Here is a 19,267-nt window from a genome sequence, read left to right on the forward strand (position 1 = left end):
CTTGGGTCCAAGACTTTTTGGTATAGAAGATAAACTCAGGGCCTTTGCACTGAGTCACAGCCCTACCCCTTTTTTACTTTGAGACAGGGCATTGCTAAGTCAGTTCAGCAACAGGTTATTGCTAAATTGCTCAAACTGCTCCAACATGTGATCCTCTGCCTGACCCTTCTTTACAGGGGCCATAAAGCCATTTAGGTCTTATAGTCTTTCACATATTTATAGTAAGAAGTTCATGTTAATTAAATTTCAGATGAATTCAACATTAAAACAGAATACTTTATTTACATGTCAGAGCGATCTTACATTATACAGCCCATTAATTAACAAAGCCTACCTAGGGTGGAAGCATAGGACCTAAGAGTTGAAGAGACTGTGTTTCCAATCTGCAGTTTTGCCATTTGCTAGTACAACAATGGACCACTTAATCTATCAAATCATTAGTTTCCTATCTGTAAAACGAGAATAAGAAGGGGCTGGGGATTTAGCTCAGCGGCATCAGCGCCTGCCTTGCAAGCAGGCAGTCGTGAGGTCAATCCCCGGTACCGATAAAAAGGAAAAAGACAAAAAAAAAAAAAAAAAAAAAAACCGAGAAAAAGAAATGGTTACATGTCAAGAGTATTCCAAGAATTAAATGAGGTTCCAAGTGTATATGTGTGAGTATATATGTACAATATTACTATTTATTATAAATACTAAAATGCATTTTGAAAAATACAAAGTACATACAACAAATTATTTCTGGGTGGCAGGTCCATGCATTATACTTTTCTGTATTTCTTTACATTTTTCAAAATAAAATAGTACAGATCCTACTTTTTCTTTTTTTTTTTTTATCGGTACTGGGGATCAAACTCATGACCTCGCGCTTGCAAGGCAGGCGCTTATGCTGCTGAGCTAAATCTCCAGCTCCTGATCCCAGTTTTATAATACAAAATTATGAATTAGGGCATCACTTTACTCAGGGAAATTTTTAGAAGATGGACCAAATGTTTTCATAAGAAATTCTTCAGAACAGTAATTCATGGTAGAAAATAGAATGGAGACACATGAACCACAAATGACAGATGGGAGAGAATCTAATCTCTGAAGCTGAATCTCATTCTCTTATTTTCCAGACTAGGAAACTAATTTGAGGCATAGCTTTACAAAGTTACATCCAGTGAGTTAATGTCAACACCAACAGAAATGCCTTGATCCTGGCTCCTAAAGTAATCTTTAGTAATAAGTACCACATCTAAAATGTAGTTTCTCACTTTTTAAATTTCAAAATCCAATTTTATATCACAAGTTTACAGTCATATGACTCTATTTCCTTCTCTGCATTCGGCAGAATATCTGTTTTGTGAGAACACTGACAAACTTCCAAGAACAAGGAGTTAAAAACTTTAACGTAATGAAGTTAACTTAATGAAGACATTTCAAGAGTCTTTCCATTTGATATAAATCTAAAAGCTATGAAAATATACTTTGCACTATGTATCACATGTAGAAAACTAAGAATTTCTTCAATTTGAAGAAATGAATCAGTGTTACATGGGAACATTATTTAAAAGTTGATCTTTGGACAGCCAGGCATTGTGGTGTAGGCCAGTAATCTCAGTACTTTTGAGGCTGAGGCAGGAGGACTTCTGTAGAGTTTGAGGCCAGCACAGGCTACATAGTGAGTTCAAGGCCAACCTGAACTACACAGTGACACCTTGTATCAAAAAATAAAGTTTATCTTTGGAAAATAATTATATTTTCAAATGTTTGAATTACACACTAAAGATTAAAGATTATTTTTTAAAAGATTCTTAAAGTCTTAATCAGAAATTAGATGGACACAACTACCGTGGTTACTGCAGAATTATCAACTAATTTTACTTTAGTAATAAAACTTTGACTTTAAAAAAACTTTTCACTTTTCAAAAAAGAATGAAAGCCAGGCATGGTGGTACACACTAGTAATCTCAGCACTTAGGAGGCTGAGGCAGGAGTATCATTTCAAGTTCCAGACCAGCCTGGGCTACAAAATGAGCTCAAAGCCAGGCTGAACAGCATAGCAAGACTGTTTCAAAAAGATAAAAAAAAAAAAAACCAAAGATGGAGCACCATTTAAAATAATTTGATGTTTTATGAGATAGCATTCATACATCCACTTTCTTAAAATGAAAGGATTGGGAAATTAGTTTGAAATAGAGACAACTCCTGAGTATAGTATTACACAGCTTAATATTAATGATGTTAAGTAGATATAGTATACAGAAAAAATACCAGGCTTAATATTTACAAAACATTTATAAAACTTGAACATTCCTGGAAGATATAATTCAAGTCATAATTAAAAGATAAATTTAATCAGATACTGATATAGTGAAAATGTTGAGTTGATTATAAAAAACACATGTAAACCATAAAAGATAAAAAGTATTTAAAAATACACAAAACTGTAACCACTAGATTTAAACTTAGATTTTCAAAAATTAAATATTTATAGTCTTTAAATTTCACACATCTAATTTTTACATGATCTCAACTTTACATGATCTTAATTATCCATTGTAACATAAAACAAAAATCCTTTTTTAACCATTTAAATATAGTAACAAATACAGGGGCTGGTAGAACTCAGTATACACAGTAGCTAAAATATGAGAAGCAGAAACCTTATTAGAAGAGTTATAAAACAGACTTAACCAAAACTGCATGCTTGAAACAAGTAGTTTCATTTCAGAGACTTATAGCAAGGACCAAGGTTCCTTATCTGAAAAGAAATTGTAAGTAAGTCATCTGAAGGGTTGTTAGTAGGGTTAGTGAGACTGCTTATGTGATAAGAAGTACTTAGGTATCCACTGTCTAGGGTGTGAAGGTTTAAACCCCGGAGCAGTATTTTGTTCTTTCTTTTTCTCCTAGTGTGGGGGACTGACCTCAGAGCCTTCACACTAAGGTACATCCCCAGCTTTGTAATTTCAAGGCCAACCTGAGCTACGTAGTGAGTTCCAGGCCAACCCAGAATACACAGTAAGACCTTGTCTCAGACAGATGGACAGACAAACAAACGAACATGAAACAGGTCTCACTAAGTTGCTGAGTTGGCCAGGCTGGGCTTGAACCTGCAGTCCTCTTGCTTCAGCCTCCTAGAGTGCAAGGATTACAAATAGTACAGCATAAAGCCTGGCCCAGTATTTGTTAACACAGAAACCAATGTTTAAACTGTAAAATTTTTAATTGGAGTGTTCAGCCCAAGTGATTATCAAAAGTTATTTATAAAATGGTTCAATACTGATGATACGAAACTGATGATACAAATGCTACCAAAACTCTGTAATGATAACAAAGTTTTGGCTTCCTGGTCCAGTCGTTTGTCTTCTGAGAACACTACAGAGACACCTTCATTTTTCCAGCAACGTGGCATCTGCCCTCTATGTTTTCTGTCTGTCATAATCCCCAACCATCTTCTTGATGTGTGATAGTTTGCTCTTCAGCTGCTTGCAGTAATTTCTCTTACTTCTGTAATCTGCTGACTAAAGAGGGGGGAAAATGAATCACATGAACAAAACCAAATTAAAATAGTTCTGCTAAGAAGGCAAGGGTGAATTTATTTTATTTAATTTATTTATTTGACACAAGGTCTCACTAGGCAGTTCAGGCTGGCCTTGAACTCATTTTGTAGCCCAGACTGGTCTCAAACTTGCAATGATCCTCCTGCCTCAGCCTCCTGAGTGCTGGATTACAGGCGTGTGCCACCATGCCCAGCTTGCAAAGGCGAATTTAAAAAGGGAAGATTAGTCATACAGAATTGCTTAGCATAAATGAACAAACACTAAGACATCTGGCTGTACCACCAACCACACAGACAGCTAACTCTGCTCAATCTTATCTTCTAAAAAGGATGCATTCATTTCTAAAACTTCGCTACATTACCAAGACAACTTACTGGCCTTTTGGTAACAGATCATCTTTAAAATATCAATAAAATAGAAACCATGGTACGAGTCAATGGGGGAAGCTGGATGTGTTGGTGCACTCCTGTAATCCCAGAACTCTGGAGGCTGAGGCAGGAGGATTGCCATGAGTTTGAGACCAGCCTGGGGTAAAAAGGGAGCTCAAGAGCAGATGTTCTACATAGTGAGACCCTATTTCAAAAAGATAAAGACGTCAATGGGGGAAGGAAGTGAGTAGGGGATAAGGGAAACTGAAAATTTTACATATGCCTCTTTAAAACTTTTATTTAAAATCACGATGGTTTTTAGCCAGGTGTGGTGCCTCATGCCTATAATCCCATCATTCAGGAGGCTGAGGTGGGAGAATCACTGCAAGTTCAAGGTCAATGTAGGCTATATAATAAGTTGAAGGCCAGCCTAAACTACATAGCGAAACCCTGTCTCAAAAAGACAAATCGAACAAACAAAATTATGGTTCTTAATTCATAAAAACTTTAATATAAAAATCTTTTAAAAATATTTTAGGTCAATGATGACCCATTAACATAAGTATTACAAAAACACAGAGGAACAGGCGCTACCTACACTGAGGGCATGTGAACTGGCCCAGCCTGGGGATGCTGCCTGGCAGAATGTCATGAGCCAGGCACACATACAACCGATGAACCTACTACCCTACTAGGAAGGATATACCTATCAAGTGTGTGCATGTTTACAAAAATATGTGATGCTGGATTATGTGCAAAGGTCAAAAATTGAGGGCTCAAACATCCACTGGCAATAGAACAGTTGAGTAAGTTAAGTCATAAAACACAGCACTTGACACCAATAAAAATAAATGAGCCACAACTAACACCATAACTGGATCTTACAAACAACGCTGAGCAAAAACAGCCACACACGAAATACATGCTATGTGATTCCACAGAAATGAAGTTCAAGATGAGCAAAAGCAATCTGATGTGAAGAGAAAACGCTAAGAACTGAAGGGAGTAAAAGAATGGGGGTTGCCAGGACACAAGGAAACTGACTTATTGGTATGGGTACCAGGATGCAGGTGTGTGGTCCTGTTGTGAAAATGTACCAAGTGAGGGGCTGGGGATTTAGCTCAGTGGCATAAGCACCTGCCTTGCAAGCAGGTGGTCATGAGTTCGATCCCCAGTACCAATAAAAAGATAAAAAAAAAAAAGATAAAAAGAAAATGTACCAAGTGTACTATTTCATTTGTGCACTTTACTGAATGTTTAATTTAAAAAAGAAAATACATTTTTCCCTGTTTTCATTCTTTTTCCGGTACCTGGGATTGAACTCCTGACCTAACACTTGCCAGGCAGGCACTTATGCCACTGAGCTAAATCCCCAGCCACCATTTTTTTCTTTTTTCTAAATCTACTTTATTTCAAGCAGAAAAAGAAGAAGAAGAAAATAAGAAAATACTTTTTAGCCAGGTATGGTGGTACAGGCCTGTAATCCCAACACTTGGCAGCCAGGGGCAGAAGGACCACCATGAGTTCAAGGCCAGCCTGGGCTACATGATAAATTCAAAACCTGCCTGAACCGTACAGTGAGACCCTGCCTCCAAAACAAAACAAAATAAAAACCAAACAAACAAACAAAACTACTATAATAAAAATTATCTTTTGGAAAATTAGCATAGGTTGTAGCTATGAAAATGTGAAATTAAAGTTTCAATCAGTCATAGTGTTTATACTCAAATTATAGGACCTTTTATCTATAATCAGTGTATGTGTGATAAAGTATTCATAGTCATCCTAAAGGTTAAATTAAAAAACACAGAAAAGTTCTTCCTGAGAGAATCTTACAGTTCACCATACTCACTCTCTTAACTTGTTTCAGTCTGTTGTATTCATCTGCAGCGGCCTATCAATGAGAAACACAAGGGAACATATTAGTGGAGCACTGAGAATAACATTGGTTTGGTTTGGTTTGGTTTAGTTTGGTTTTTGAGACAAGATCTTGGTATGTAATTCATGGTGGCCTTGACCTCACTAGGTAGCCCAAACTAGTCTGAAGCTCACAGACCCTTCTGCCTCAGTCTCTGAAGTGCTGGAAATATAGCAGGCGTCACCATGCTAACATTTTTTTTTCTTTTTGGTGGTACCAGGGATTGAACTCATGACCTTAACTTTGCAAGGCAAGCACTTACACAACTGAGCTAAATCCCTGGTTTCATTTTTTTTTAATGCTAACATTCTTGATGTTATATTTTGGAGGCAAAAATGACAGCTTCTGGTATAAACACAAGAAACTAAAACAAGGGTCGGGGATTTAGCTCAGTGGCTCAAGCGCTTGCCTGGTTAAAAGCAAGGTCGTGAGTTCAATCCCCAGCACCAAAAAGAAAAAACCTAAAACAAAGTCATAAAGCTCTTAAAACTCTTATGTCCACCTGAGTGGCCTGAAGAAGTCCAACACAGAGCCACTTCGTCAGGTGACTATTCTGCTGCTTCTTATCTCACCCTCATGCCAGGCCTGATGAACACTGACATCATAAGTCTTTACTAAGGCACAGAAATGGCTACGTCCCTGCGTAGCAGTGGGCTAAGCGCTCCATTTACTTTCCACCTTTCTAGCTCTGTGCCTGCTATGTATCATTCTTGAAAAAAAAAATTAGGCATGTGAATGATTCAAGATTCTTACCATGTTTTCCTTTTGCTGTAATCCTGCACTCTATGCCCCTTCCATCTGGTAATGGCAGGGGTCGCTAGGGACTGATCCCCAAGGCCAGGTTAGGTGAGTGTACTCCCACTGAACTGTACGTTAAGACAGCCTCATTAAACTGCCCAGGATGGCCACAATTTATGATCTTCCTGCCTCAGCCTCCCCAGTATTTTGGATTAAGGCATTCACATAGCCTCTCTGGAGAATTCTTGACTGTCATTGCTCTGGGAAGCTTCTCCTATAATCTCCACATGTTCAGCCAACTTTACCCCTTCTGTATACACTGCACTAGATAACGCTTCTTATGATATGTGAACATAGTACAGCCACATTGTTCAAATTGTTTTGTTCAAATTGTTCACACATCAGTTTCTCTCTTAGAATACAAGTTTTTTAAACCACATGTGGAGGTGTACACATGTAAACCCAGTACTTAGGAGGCTGAGGCAGGAGCATCACTGTAAATTTAAGGCCAGCCTACACTACATAGTGAGATCCTGCCTTCAAAAAAAAAAAAAAAAAAAAAAAAATAGAGGGGCTGGGGATTTAGCTCAGCGGCATAAGCAGCTCAGCGGTCGTGAGTTCAATCCCTGGTACTGATAAAAACAAAAAAGACCAAAAAAAAAAAAAAATATATATATATATATATATAAGCCCTTTGTTAGGAGACACAAGATTTTATCTGTTTTTCTAACATCAAAGATACAATAAGTGATCAATAAATGTTAACTACAGCCAGCATAGCGATTCATGTCTGTTAGCACTATGGGAGGCTGAGGCAGAAGGACCACAAACTCAAGCCAAACCTAGAAAATTTATCAAGTCTTTTTTTTTGGTGCTAGGAATCGAACTTGTGATCTTGCACTTGCCAGGCAGGCACTTATGCCTGCTGAGCTAAATCCCCAGTCCCCTCAAGTCTTTATTTTGAAATAAAAGATTTTAAAACCAGGTATGGTGGCTCACAACTGTAATCCCAGCACTCTGGTGGCTGGGACAGAAACATCCTTGAGTCTGGGACCAATGTGGACTAAAAAGTGAGCTCAAGGCCAGCCTGAACTGCATAATGAGACCCTGCCTCAAAAAGACTAAAAAGATTTTACAAAGGCTGGGGATGTAGTTTAGTGTAAAGGCTCTTGGTTCAACCCGTAGCCCACTCCCACCCCAGAAAATAGTTAACTGAACTAAAGGTGCCGGATGAGGTGGTGCATGCCTGAGATTCCAGTACTTGGGAGGCTAAGACAGGAGCATCACTGTGAATTTCAGGCCAGCCTGGGTTATGTAAATGAGTTCAGGGCAATCCTAGATTACAAAGTAAGACTGCCTGAAAAAAAAAAGCACATACTTTTTTAAAAGGCTTATTTAACAGTACCATATACCACACAGAAACCACATAATATCAATAGTTTTATCAAAGAAAAAATACTTCAAAACTAAAAGCAGATCACCTTATCTGAAACTGCAAAGAGTATCTACTAAAACGAATATGACATGCCACTAAACAGGGAGCGAGAGGAAGAGATATCAAAGACAATTCATTGTTTAGGCACTAGTGGACTGCAGGGCCAATGCGCCCTCTAGGGTGCTCCTGGGGGAATGCAGTCCATGCCCTGCAGGGTTGGTTTACAACAAAGATGAGATACACCCACCACCAGGCAGGCAATGCCACACTCTGGCAGAGGAGCAGACAGAAGTACAAAACTGTACAAACATCACTGTCTCACCGCTACTACTGGGTACTGGAGAAATTCTTCAGTGTCTATCTGCAAAGGATTCTAGTGAGTAAAATATAGCACAATAATAAAATGGAAAACTGCAGCTATTTTTCACACTTAAAAGCTCTGAAATGCAGGCTGTGTGTGCTGCATGCACTGCTGCACAAAGGCTTTCATAATGTGCTTTGAAGTGTTCCACCAATAGGACTCAGGGCAGTATGCTTTCCAGCACACCTTCACAGCTTCCCTATTGAGTTGTTTACATACAGAATGATGTGCTTATTGTCAATAGAAAAGCAGGGTGACCACTTTAAGTGATAAACATCGAGAGACAATTACTTTGTAATTCTCAACTAAATTAGTACATTGCAATTTGGAAAGGCTTTCAACTTCGAAGTTACAGTTTTATGATAACTAGCAAAAGAAGAAAATTTGTTTTGTTTTTTTGAGACATGGTCTTGCTATGTAGTTCAGGTTGGCCTTAAACTCACTATGTAGCCCAGGCTGGTCTCAAATTTGTGGCAATCCTTCTACCTCAGCTTCCAGAGTGCTGGGATTAAGGTATGCACCACCACACTCAGTTTATTACCAAAATTTTTATGCATCATTATAAAGAATACCATAGAAGAAAAATCAAATTCTATGCAACACACAAATGTCAAGTTTGAATTTACCATGTACTCTTCACTTTCTTCTCTATAGTCGTCCAGTTCTTTATCTAAACGAGAAAGTTCTTTATTGACGTCATCAAGTTCTGCTTGTAAGCGTTTGTATTCCTGCAGGCCACTATCAAAATTTCTCTTGTAGAGCTGTCTTTGTTGATCTGAAGTGATGGGTGGATACTCTCTAAGGATTAAGAGAAAAATTACATATATGTCCTTAACAGAAATTTAATCCAATATTCTTCCTCAAAGATCATAAAGCTGGTGGAGTGTGAAAAATGACATTCTAGTTGTGTTTTTTATAGAGAAAAAGAAGTGGGATACAAAGAACTATTAAGGATTATACGTTTCTTGGGGGTGGAGGCAAGTATCTGTAATCCCAGCACTCGGGAAGCTGAGGCAGGAGGATCTCTGAGTTTGAGGCCAGTCTATACTATACAGTGAGTTCAAGGCCAAACTAAACTATATAGAGAAACTCTGCCACAAAAGAAAATGGAAAAAAAAAAAAAGAGTGTACCTTTGCGCTGGTACTCAGTGACAGTGACTGCTTAGCATGTAGAAAAAATTATACTTTTTGTGTTACTCACATTTTTTAAAAACTATTTCTTTTAATGTTCAGAAATCAAGTTAAAAATCACTTATGAAATTTAGGGTCAGAGTTACAGGATTCATTTATATCCTAGCACACCACCATGTGGTAACGTAGTACTTGTATTCGAAGTTCTTAGTTGAACCTATTTTGATCTTGCAAGGCAGAGCAGTGGTTGGGTGCAGCTGTTTCCTACCCCATCTACATTTTTCACACTGGCTTGTATTTCCTAAGTGAAAATAGCTTATTTTGCCCTTTCATTACAATAGCAGACATTAAAAATGTATACACAGGAGCTGGGGATGCAGCTCAGTAGTAGAGCACGTGCTTGGCATAGGCAAAGCCTTGGTTCAACCTCTCTCACACACAAAAAAAGTACACATGAGACCTGTGCTTTTGCTGGGCATGGTAGCACATGTCTGTAATCCCAGCACTCAAGAGGATGAAGCAGGAGGCCCATCCCAAGTTTAAGGCCAACTGGGGCTATTCAGTAAGTTCAAGGCCATCCTAAAAGGAACTATGCAGGGAGATCTTGTCTCAAAAACAAAAGAAAACCAAAAATAAACCAAAAACCAATGCATTCACTTCTCCCTTCCTTCCTTCCTTTATGTGGTTCTGTGGGTTGAACTTAAGGCCTTTTCCCTGAGCTACATCTCTAGTCTTTAAAAAACATCTTACACAGGGTCTTATTAAATTGCCTACACTGGGTTAGAACTTTTATCCCCCTGCTATAACCTCCAAGAATGCTGGACTTACAAGCCTGCACCACCACACCTGGCACACATGCTCATATAGAAACAATCTAAAAACTTACTCAAGTATGAAGAAAAATTAGAATTCTGCACCACTTGTCTCCCTGAATACAAGAGCATCTCTTTGCATAGACGATGACGTTATTGACTCACAACCTACTGAGAAAATACTCTGAATAGTTTGACAGGACTAAGACACTTCAAAGCAATGTGAAATCTCAAAATTTAGATGAAAGAGTCAGCCTACTATCTTCATTTTAATGAGAGAAGACAGTACATGATTTGTATCAAAAGTAAAACAAAACTTTAGGGTTTCTCAAAGTTTTCAGTTAAAATCTTAACAATACAAATTAGGCAAATAGGTTTATACACAGATGGCTGAAGGAGGCCAAAAATTCTTTGGGGGAGGGCAGATGAGGCACCAGGATTGTCACTGAATAGGGGATCTCAAGCCCCATCAAAGAGTTGTTTTGTTTTTTTTTTCCCTCCCCGCAAAGAGTTTTTGATTAACCAGCATTCATAACCAGGAAGATTTCTGATCTATGTCCTGGAGCTCGGGACACTTAGGCATGAGAAAAGGCCACACAGCACACTTGCATGCATTTGGTGACAGTGGGTTAGAACCAACCAGCAACACGAACTTAAACCACAACCTTGGCCAAAACACTAAATTGTTTACAGAACTGTTTACTCAAGTTCTTTGTACCAAACTTTAGGAGAAATTCTGGTTTTATCGTGGTTTTAACGGCCAAAGCTAAGCCTCAGTACATGGATCTCACAGAACACAATTCCTCTGTATCTGTATTTTATTAATTTGAATAACTCCTCTTGGGGACCTTGGTAGGAGAGCACAGGTGACGATCATCAGCCACTTCACTGGGAAGCTCAAAGTGCACCTAAGACAGGTCACTCCCTCCACATTCACCTTTATGACAACAGCACACCACAGGAAAAGGGCACCAGGAGGTGCTGCCTCCCGTCCTAGGTGGTGCAGAATGAAATTTCATCATGAGCCCCGGTTCCTAGGCAACAACCACAAAGCTGGCTGGTCAGAACTGGACAGAAAGTGAGGGGCTGGCAGGAGGGGAGGGGACACTACCTGATCCAGTCCTCCTCCAGCTCGTCGCAGGACTCGCCACCTGTCGTGTAGTCTGTTTCATAGTGGTCTTGCTCTGCTCTCTTGGGCTTGCCGGCTTTTCCCTTCCTGGGGGCCCTCTGTGAAGGTGTCTCTAAGTTACTGGTGCTACTGGCCCGAGGCTGCCGGAAGTCGTCCACAGAGGAGGTCAGAGGCAGCTCCCGCACCACTTCCGGCACTCTAATAAAAAGAAGAGGCAGGGCTCAGTGACCAAGAGTAGGTGCAACCCCGCCAGCACACGTGCCAATGAGAGGCAGCAACAAGAGCACGGGCAGACATCACCCTCTAGGTGGAGTTACCCGAGGAGTTCGCAGCTAGCACTGAGCAGAGGTCTAGTTTAAAAGCTGCATTCCTTTTGGCACCAGCTCAGAACTACAACGCACACACGCGGCTTTCAAATTCTGACAGGAGGCCTTATTTTTTTCTCTGCAGTGGCAGCGACGGCACCGCGGCTTTGGGCGTACCGTGCAGCGCCTCGGCGCCACACCCCGTTCCACTGCTCTTTTGTTTTGCAGCTTCCAAGAGAACATGGACTTTGTATTCCCAGAACTACACCCCCAGCACTCCAGGGGAGGAACATTTTTGAACTTCAAAGCCAAAGGATCTCAGATTTCATTTTAGGAAGTTCATGCAGCTCCATCAGTGCAGTTTACTGGCACTGTGCTAATGACTTACTCTGCACCAGGTTGTCAGGAAAATAAAGACCATGATTCTTTTCAACAGGTTCTGCCAGTTCTGCAGTAGAACGCCAGGTCGCCAGTTCGGGGAGAGGATGCAGCTCATGTGACCAAGCGATAAGGGCTTTTAAATATTAATTCTATACTACCATGTATCAATTATCCTTTCAAGATAAAAGTTTAAAAAATAAAACCCTAAAAATCTAACTAAAAAATTTATAGTGTAAGGGTTAAAGAATTTAGTAAGCTTTCTAAAAATTGTTACTGAGCTCATTGTAGCCCAGGCTGGTCTCGAACTTGCAAGAATCCTCCTGGCCCCAGCCTCCATAGTACTGGGATTACAGGTATGTGCCACCACATTCAGCTTGATGTTATTTCTAATAGTGGGAAAATGTGTCTTTCTCCACGAGTCAATGATTAGTAAGTTCCCAGACACTCTGCAGCTACTGTGCTTATTGCTTTGAAGTTGAAAACAAAACCTGAATGCAGCAATTCTATCTGAGGGGTAAGGATCACGGATAGAATAAACTAAAGGACAAGAGAAATTAGGAAAGGGGGTGAGGTGGAGGGAACCAAAGCAAACCTCTTGCCAGAATGTTACAATATTAGATACTGACAGTATAAATCTTCACCTTGGAGGTTTTGCATCTCTCCTCCTTTTACATCCTTTAAAACACTACACAGTACACATTTGATCTAGTATGAAAGTGCATAGCAAGAGAAATGCTTAAAAAACAGTGACAGTGGGGGTGCAGCTCAGTGGTAAAGCACTGCAATACAATAAAATAATGAGCTAGGGGTTGGGCAGTGCATGTAGCCTCAGGAACCTACAAACTGACTTTCAGAGCCTAGTCCTAGAGAGGTAGAGCTCAGCAGGAGTTCTTTACATCACTACCAGTGCTGCCCTAGGAAGGGGATCCAGGTTCCAGAGAGCAAACCCAATCTGTGAAAAACTCTCTGGCTTCTAGTTCTGAGATGTGACCTCTCCTTCCACAGGTGTCCCTGCGCTTACAATGCCTCATTACTTGTCATGAGGTCCTCACCAAAACTGAGCAGAGGACAGTCCATCCCTTCGAACCACTAGAGAAGTGAGCTAATAAACCTCCTTCTTTATAAACTTAGCCTGCTGTTATGGTTTGTGTCTGGATGTTCCCTCTGTGGTCACGGGATGCAGGCTTTTCAGAGGCGGTTGTACTGGTTCATTGTCTAGTGCTGGAATTGGTGGTGCGAGTGCTGCACCTGCCCTGGGGCAAGTAGCTGGCATACCAGATAAGGGATGGAAAGAGGTTTGCTGGTCACTCCTTCGTTTTTGCTCTTGTTGCTTTTGCTGTCTTCCCCTGCCATGAACTGTTGCTCCTCTGCCATGTGCCACTCTGCCTTAGAGCCAAATGATTATAGACCGAAACCTCTACAAACTGGAAGCTAAATACACCTTTCCTTCCTTCATTTTAGGTGTTGGGTGTTTTATCTGTGCAATGAGAGAAAAGTAACAAGATACCTGCTTCAGGTGTTTGACAATAGCAATGAAAAATTGACTAATGCACCCAGAATTCTAGAACACATTAAATTTCCTAATTTAACAGCTATGTATGGGCTGGGCATAGTGGTGCACATGTGTAATTCCAGCACTCAGGAGGCTGAGGCAGTAGGACCACTGTGAGTTCAGGGTCAGCCTGAACTACAAAGTGAGTTCAAGGCCAACCTGAACTAACTAAGGAAATTGTCTCAGAAAGACCAAAAAAAAGGCCACCTGGTGTTGCACGCCTATAATCCCAGCACTCAGGAGGCTGAAGTAGGAAGATTGTTGCAAGTTCAAGACCAGCCTAGGCTAAAAAGTGAGCCCAAGGCCAGCCTGAACCACATAGACTCTGTCTCAAAAAGACAAACCAAAACAAAACAAAACTAAGTATGTGGACAGTGTCAATGAACATGCAATCTTTCCCTTCTATTCATGAAACCTAATAACTAACTGAAACAGCTGAAGTATGAAAACCACACTTAACTGTTTCAGAAACTTTCTTCCACCCTCACTGAATCTTCAAAACTAGAAATGTAAAGGAAACATATAGAACTACATTCTTCACACTTACCATGAAAGACCAAAAGGAAAAAAAAAAAAAAGGCCACAACCCATCCTTTTAATTAAATCAGCAAGTGCAAAGTCACATTTTCAACTTCAACAAGAAGACTCCCGCCCTCCTCCATCCTGGTCTTCCAAGTAGCCCTGGACCTCTGTTACAAAGCAAAAAACCCCACACCCCTGACTCTTGCGCATGCTCTTGCTCACACTCCCAGTGGTACCTAGGTTCACAAACTTAATTCTTCCTGGTCACTAATCAATTGGTTGCAAATCAAATAGAATTTTCCCATAAGGTCAACATTAAGCCTAACTATGGACTATGATTTAATTTGTGACTAATTCAGCTTCCAACCAGAATCATGGAAAGAATTAAGTTCATGAACCAAGGTACCACCATATATACACTCCCAAATCATAAATATAAATAGATCCAAGTCCAGCACTTGTGGGTACTATTAGTTTTTATTTTTTTGAGACAGTCTAGCTATATACTTCAGGCTACCCTTGAACTCATTATGTAGCCCAGGCTGGCCTGGAACTCACAGCAATCCTTCCACCTGGCTCTGGTTGATTTTTTTTTTTTTTTTAAGCCAGTCAAATTTAGCAGTGGGGGGGTGGTATATCAACTTTAGTGACACTAATGTTAGTAAGTTCTGATAACCCACTGCCATCGGACCAACCAATATTTTTTTAAATAAGGAGAATGGTACAAAACAACTGATTGCCCGCCCACCTATCCCAACATACACACTGCAAACTGAACCCAGGAAACACTGAGTAATATCCCCACTCCATTTAGAGATGAGATCTTTCTAACTTATCCAGGCTGGATTCCAACTTGGGATCTTCTAACCTCTGTCTCCCAAGACACTGGAATTAACAGGTATGCACCAGTATACTAGCTAACAACTGAATTTTAAAATTTTATGTATTTATTTTTGAGACAGTTTCACTGTGTAGTTCAGGCTAGCTTTGAACTCACTGTGTAGCCCAAAGTGGCCTTGAACTTACAGCAATCTTCCTGCTTCAGCCTCCTGAATGCTGAGTTTGCAGGCATAGGGTACCACGCCCGGTTCTAACAACTGATTTTAAAGATGCAAATATTCATTTTTTGACTCATTCTGTCAAGGTAAGGAGCTGATACTTACGAGGGTGTTGATTTATAGGAAGATTCTGGATAGGACTGTTTGCTGTTCACTTTGCCATTCGCAGAGTACACCATGGGACTATCAACTCTCTCCACATAGTCAGATGGAGGTGGGGGCATGTCTTGTGTGCCAGCAGAAACGTTTTTAACCTAAAAAAAAAAAAAAAAAAAACAGCCACCAAAGACAATCAGTATTATGTATCTTTTTTTTTTTTTTTTTTTTTTTTGTCTTTTTCCTTTTTATCGGTACCGGGGATCGAACTCACGACTGCCTGATTGCAAGGCAGGCGTTTATGCCGATGAGCTAAATCCCCAGCCCCTATTGTATACCTTTTAATTTGGTGGTGGTGGTGGTGGGTTACCCTATATAAATACCAAATATTTATTGGGCTCATTAAATACTATTAACTTTTTTTTTTTTAATCGGAACCAGGGATTGAACCCCTGAACTCACAACCGCCTGCTTGCAAGGCAGGTGCTTATGCCACTGAGCTAAATCCCCAGCCCCAAATACTATTAACTTTTAATGATTGCATTTTTATTATAAGTATTTACAGTCAAATCAATATTTCTGCAGGCACAGAAAAAGTTGCTAGTTTTACAAGACCAGAATCTATTGTCAAGTAGGAAAAAAATTCACTTTATTCTCATCCTATGTAAGTAGGCAGAATAACTACCCATTTAACTGTCCTACCTCACACTCCTCTGTGTTACAAAAGCCAGATTCAATATGGAATAGGTATGGGATGGTATGGAGAAGAAAATCTCCCCACTCCAGGATCTCCCCTCTCCGCACTGAGCTCAGACTGCCCTTGAGCTGCCCTTGTCCTCCTTCAGCCTCCCTAGTACTGGGATTACAGATGACAGACATGTGTTGCTACAGTGAGCGAAGTTTCATTTCTCACAAACTCTCTGGTAATGCTCTGCCACTGTCTGGGCACCACCCTTGGGAAATCACTAATCTAGAACAAAAGACCTTGCTTCTTTTTTTTTTTTAAACCAATGTAATATCAATTTTATTAGGTATAATTTTAACTACAATAACATCTTTGGATCAGTGATTTAAGTATTCAAACTGATTTCTGATGTTAAACATATTTCCATGTATTTTGCTATTCTTATATTTTCTTTGATAAAACTTACCTTTACATCTTTTTCCCATTTTTAATTTTTTTTTATTACTGACCTTTAAGAATCTGCATATTTTGGATAACAGTTCTTTATTAGATGTATCAGTCACTTTTGCTAGCACTGGGACATGAGAGTCAACATGCACAATTTAAAGGAAGGGAGGTTTACTTTAGCTGACAGTTTTAGGAGAGAGGTTCGGTCCATGATTGGGTTTCAGGAGATTCAGTCCATGTTTTGGTCCAAGGCAGAACTGCCATGGTAGAAAAGTTTGACAGAACTGAGCTATGTAGTTCCATGGCAACCAGGAAGCAGAACAAGGGAACAATGCCAGACCTTGCTTCTTAATCCATTCGCCCTTGAGTGTGAACTGTTAAAACCACAGAAAAAATTAAGGTGCTCAAAATCATTTCTGCTACAGCTCTTTTAGAAAGACGCTTCTGACTTCTCCCTGGACCTACACATGACTGGCTCTCCTATCCAGCCTACAGTGTACAACACTGTGCCTCCCTTTTCACTTCCTCCCTCTCCATTTACGTGTGTAAGTGACTGTGTCCCTCGGAAGTACAGTGCAGTCACACTGGGTTTAGGGGTAGAGCTCAGTGGTAAATGCTTGCCTTCCACATGCAGCTCCTGGGTTCAGTCCCCAGCACTGCAGCAAAACAATTCACCAAGGGTCAGACTCTGTTGATACGGAAGGCTTACCATCCTCAGAAGGAAAAATAAAGGGCTGTGGGTGTAGTTCAGTATGAAGGGCCCGGAGTTGGTTCCCAGTGCCATAAAGACATTTTTTTTTCAAGTCTAGGGCTTGAACCCAGGGCCTTGGGAATACTAGGAAATCACTACCACTGAGCTCCCTTCCTCCATTTCTTTTAAATCTTCATTTTTACATAGGGTATTACCATGTTTGCCTAGACTGGCCTTGTACTTCCATCCTGCATGCCTCAGCCTCCGAGCAGCAGGCATTACAGGTATGTGCCACCATACCAGTCACTTTTAAATTTCACCTTAAAAACCCTATCATCTATTACTCTGCAATTGACTTTTTTTTTTTTTTTTTTGTCTTTTTTTCCTTTTTACTGGTACCGGGGATCAAACTCATGACTGCCTGCTTGCAAGGCAGGTGCTTATGCCACTGAGCTAAATCCCCAGCCCCACAATTGACTTTTTTAAATGGGAGAAAAAAACCAAAGACCCCAAATTAAGTGCTAATCTCAGATAAATCATCTGTTTTAGCATAAAGGACCAGAAATAAGGTATGGGGCAGAATGGAGAATCAAAATAATCACGGGGCTGGGGATTTAGCTCAGCGGCATAAGCACCTGCCTTGCAAGAAGGCAATCGTGAGTTCAATCCCCGGTATGATAAAAAGGAAAAAGACAAAAAAAAAAAAAAAAAAGAGAGAGAGAGAATCAAAATAATCCCACAAATTAATTATGCAAAAAAAGTGCAATTTTTCAAAGCAAGGGACAGCAGGACATGGGCACCCCCTTAACCTACCACCTACAAGCTCTCTAAAGCTCGGCCTCTTCCCCCGCACGAACAGAGGAAAGCACTCACTGCGTGAAGTTTCCCGATGAATAAAGGACATAGCAGACTAACTCATTTGCCATAATGCTTTTTTTTTTTGTCTTTTTCCTTTTCATTGGTACCAGAGATGGAACTCACGACTGCCTGCTTTCAAGGCAGGCGCTTATGCTGCTGAGCTAAATCCCCAGCCCTCACCACAATGCTTTCTGAACAACCTAAAAAGTCCTGATATCTGGAATAAAGGCCATTAGAGCTAATGAAAGAATTTTTTCAAGAATTTGCAGGTGACAGCAGAATTATAATTGAATTATTTCACTCTTAGATCCTCAGGATCACATCAATATACTGTATTCATGTCCCTGCAACACACATGCCTTGCATTGAGGTTTCCATTCCTCACAGCATCAAAATCTGGCCATCTCCATCCCTAGCAAGTCAGAATACAAGAATCTGAAAGGAAATTGGAGCATTTTCCTCAGAAAGTGAGATTTGGCAGCTGTGTGGGAAACAGCAGGTGGGTTTCCAGGGAGTGTACCTAGATCTCACCACAGGGGGAACAGATGGGGTAGGAACTGTTCTTGGCTCCCTGAACACAACACCATATTCCACAGGGAAAGCCCCACCCAACCCAAAGAGACCTCGTCATAATCTGAAAATACTTCCTTTTCTTAAAAGCCCACCTTACCCTTCTCCAGCTGCCCCCTCTCCTCAGCTGGGACTTCAGCAGGGGTCCTTTGGAGGCTTCTCACAGCCTGGGCTGCCCTTCCTCCTTTCTTTGCCAGCTAATCCTTCACTGGGCTTCAAGTTTCAGTTAAGTGTTTCCACCTCCTAGGGATCTGGTCCCTCAAGTCCCTGCTGGGAGACACAGCAACCGGTCTTCCCAGCACCTCCAGTGTTGCCAAGCAATCTCTTACTACCTGTGCAGGCTCCACTGCTAATGTCTAACCTTAGCAGACAGTGTACGGGTCTTAAACCACCACCGTGACTAATGAACTGTTGGGTCATTTACTAGACACAACTTTAATTTTAGTATATGTGCTGCCGAAGGGTGCACTATGCACAACTTTATAGGCAAGTATTCTTCCTTTCTCAAAAAAATGAGGAAGCTGTGGTTCAGGGAATTGGACAACTTTACCAAGGACCTAGACCAAGTGGGAAAAAAGAAAGTAATGTGACAGTCTCCTCCTTTATTCTTTGAGTTTCCAAAGCTCAGCCCAGTGTCTGGCACAAATCAGGAGCTGACTTTTTAGCAG

At 40.5% G+C, this 19,267-nt stretch overlaps 1 protein-coding gene across 11 annotated transcripts in view; it reads right to left on the reverse strand.

The window, feature by feature from the left end:
* Window positions 1-255: 255 nt before the first annotated feature.
* Ocln (occludin) overlaps window positions 256-19,267 on the reverse strand; it is a 78,160-nt gene continuing 59,148 nt past the window's right edge. For 9 of the 11 annotated variants that reach the window (XM_013146474.3, XM_013146437.3, XM_013146446.3 and 6 more), the window contains 5 exons: window positions 15,358-15,506; window positions 11,417-11,632; window positions 8,989-9,160; window positions 5,763-5,804; window positions 256-3,503 (listed from right to left, as the gene is read on the reverse strand). In XM_013146474.3, coding sequence (XP_013001928.1) covers window positions 3,402-3,503; window positions 5,763-5,804; window positions 8,989-9,160; window positions 11,417-11,632; window positions 15,358-15,506 — 681 coding nt within the window. In that variant the 3' untranslated portion in view covers window positions 256-3,401. The remainder of the gene's footprint in view (window positions 3,504-5,762; window positions 5,805-8,988; window positions 9,161-11,416; window positions 11,633-15,357; window positions 15,507-19,267) is intronic. The other 2 variants (NM_001199716.1, XM_063257866.1) reach the window with 2 other exon arrangements.

This window comes from Cavia porcellus, unplaced genomic scaffold, assembly GCF_034190915.1.
Source record: "Cavia porcellus strain 051 isolate PalLab524CR breed Dunkin Hartley unplaced genomic scaffold, mCavPor4.1 scaffold_11, whole genome shotgun sequence".
NCBI lineage: Eukaryota > Metazoa > Chordata > Mammalia > Rodentia > Caviidae > Cavia > Cavia porcellus.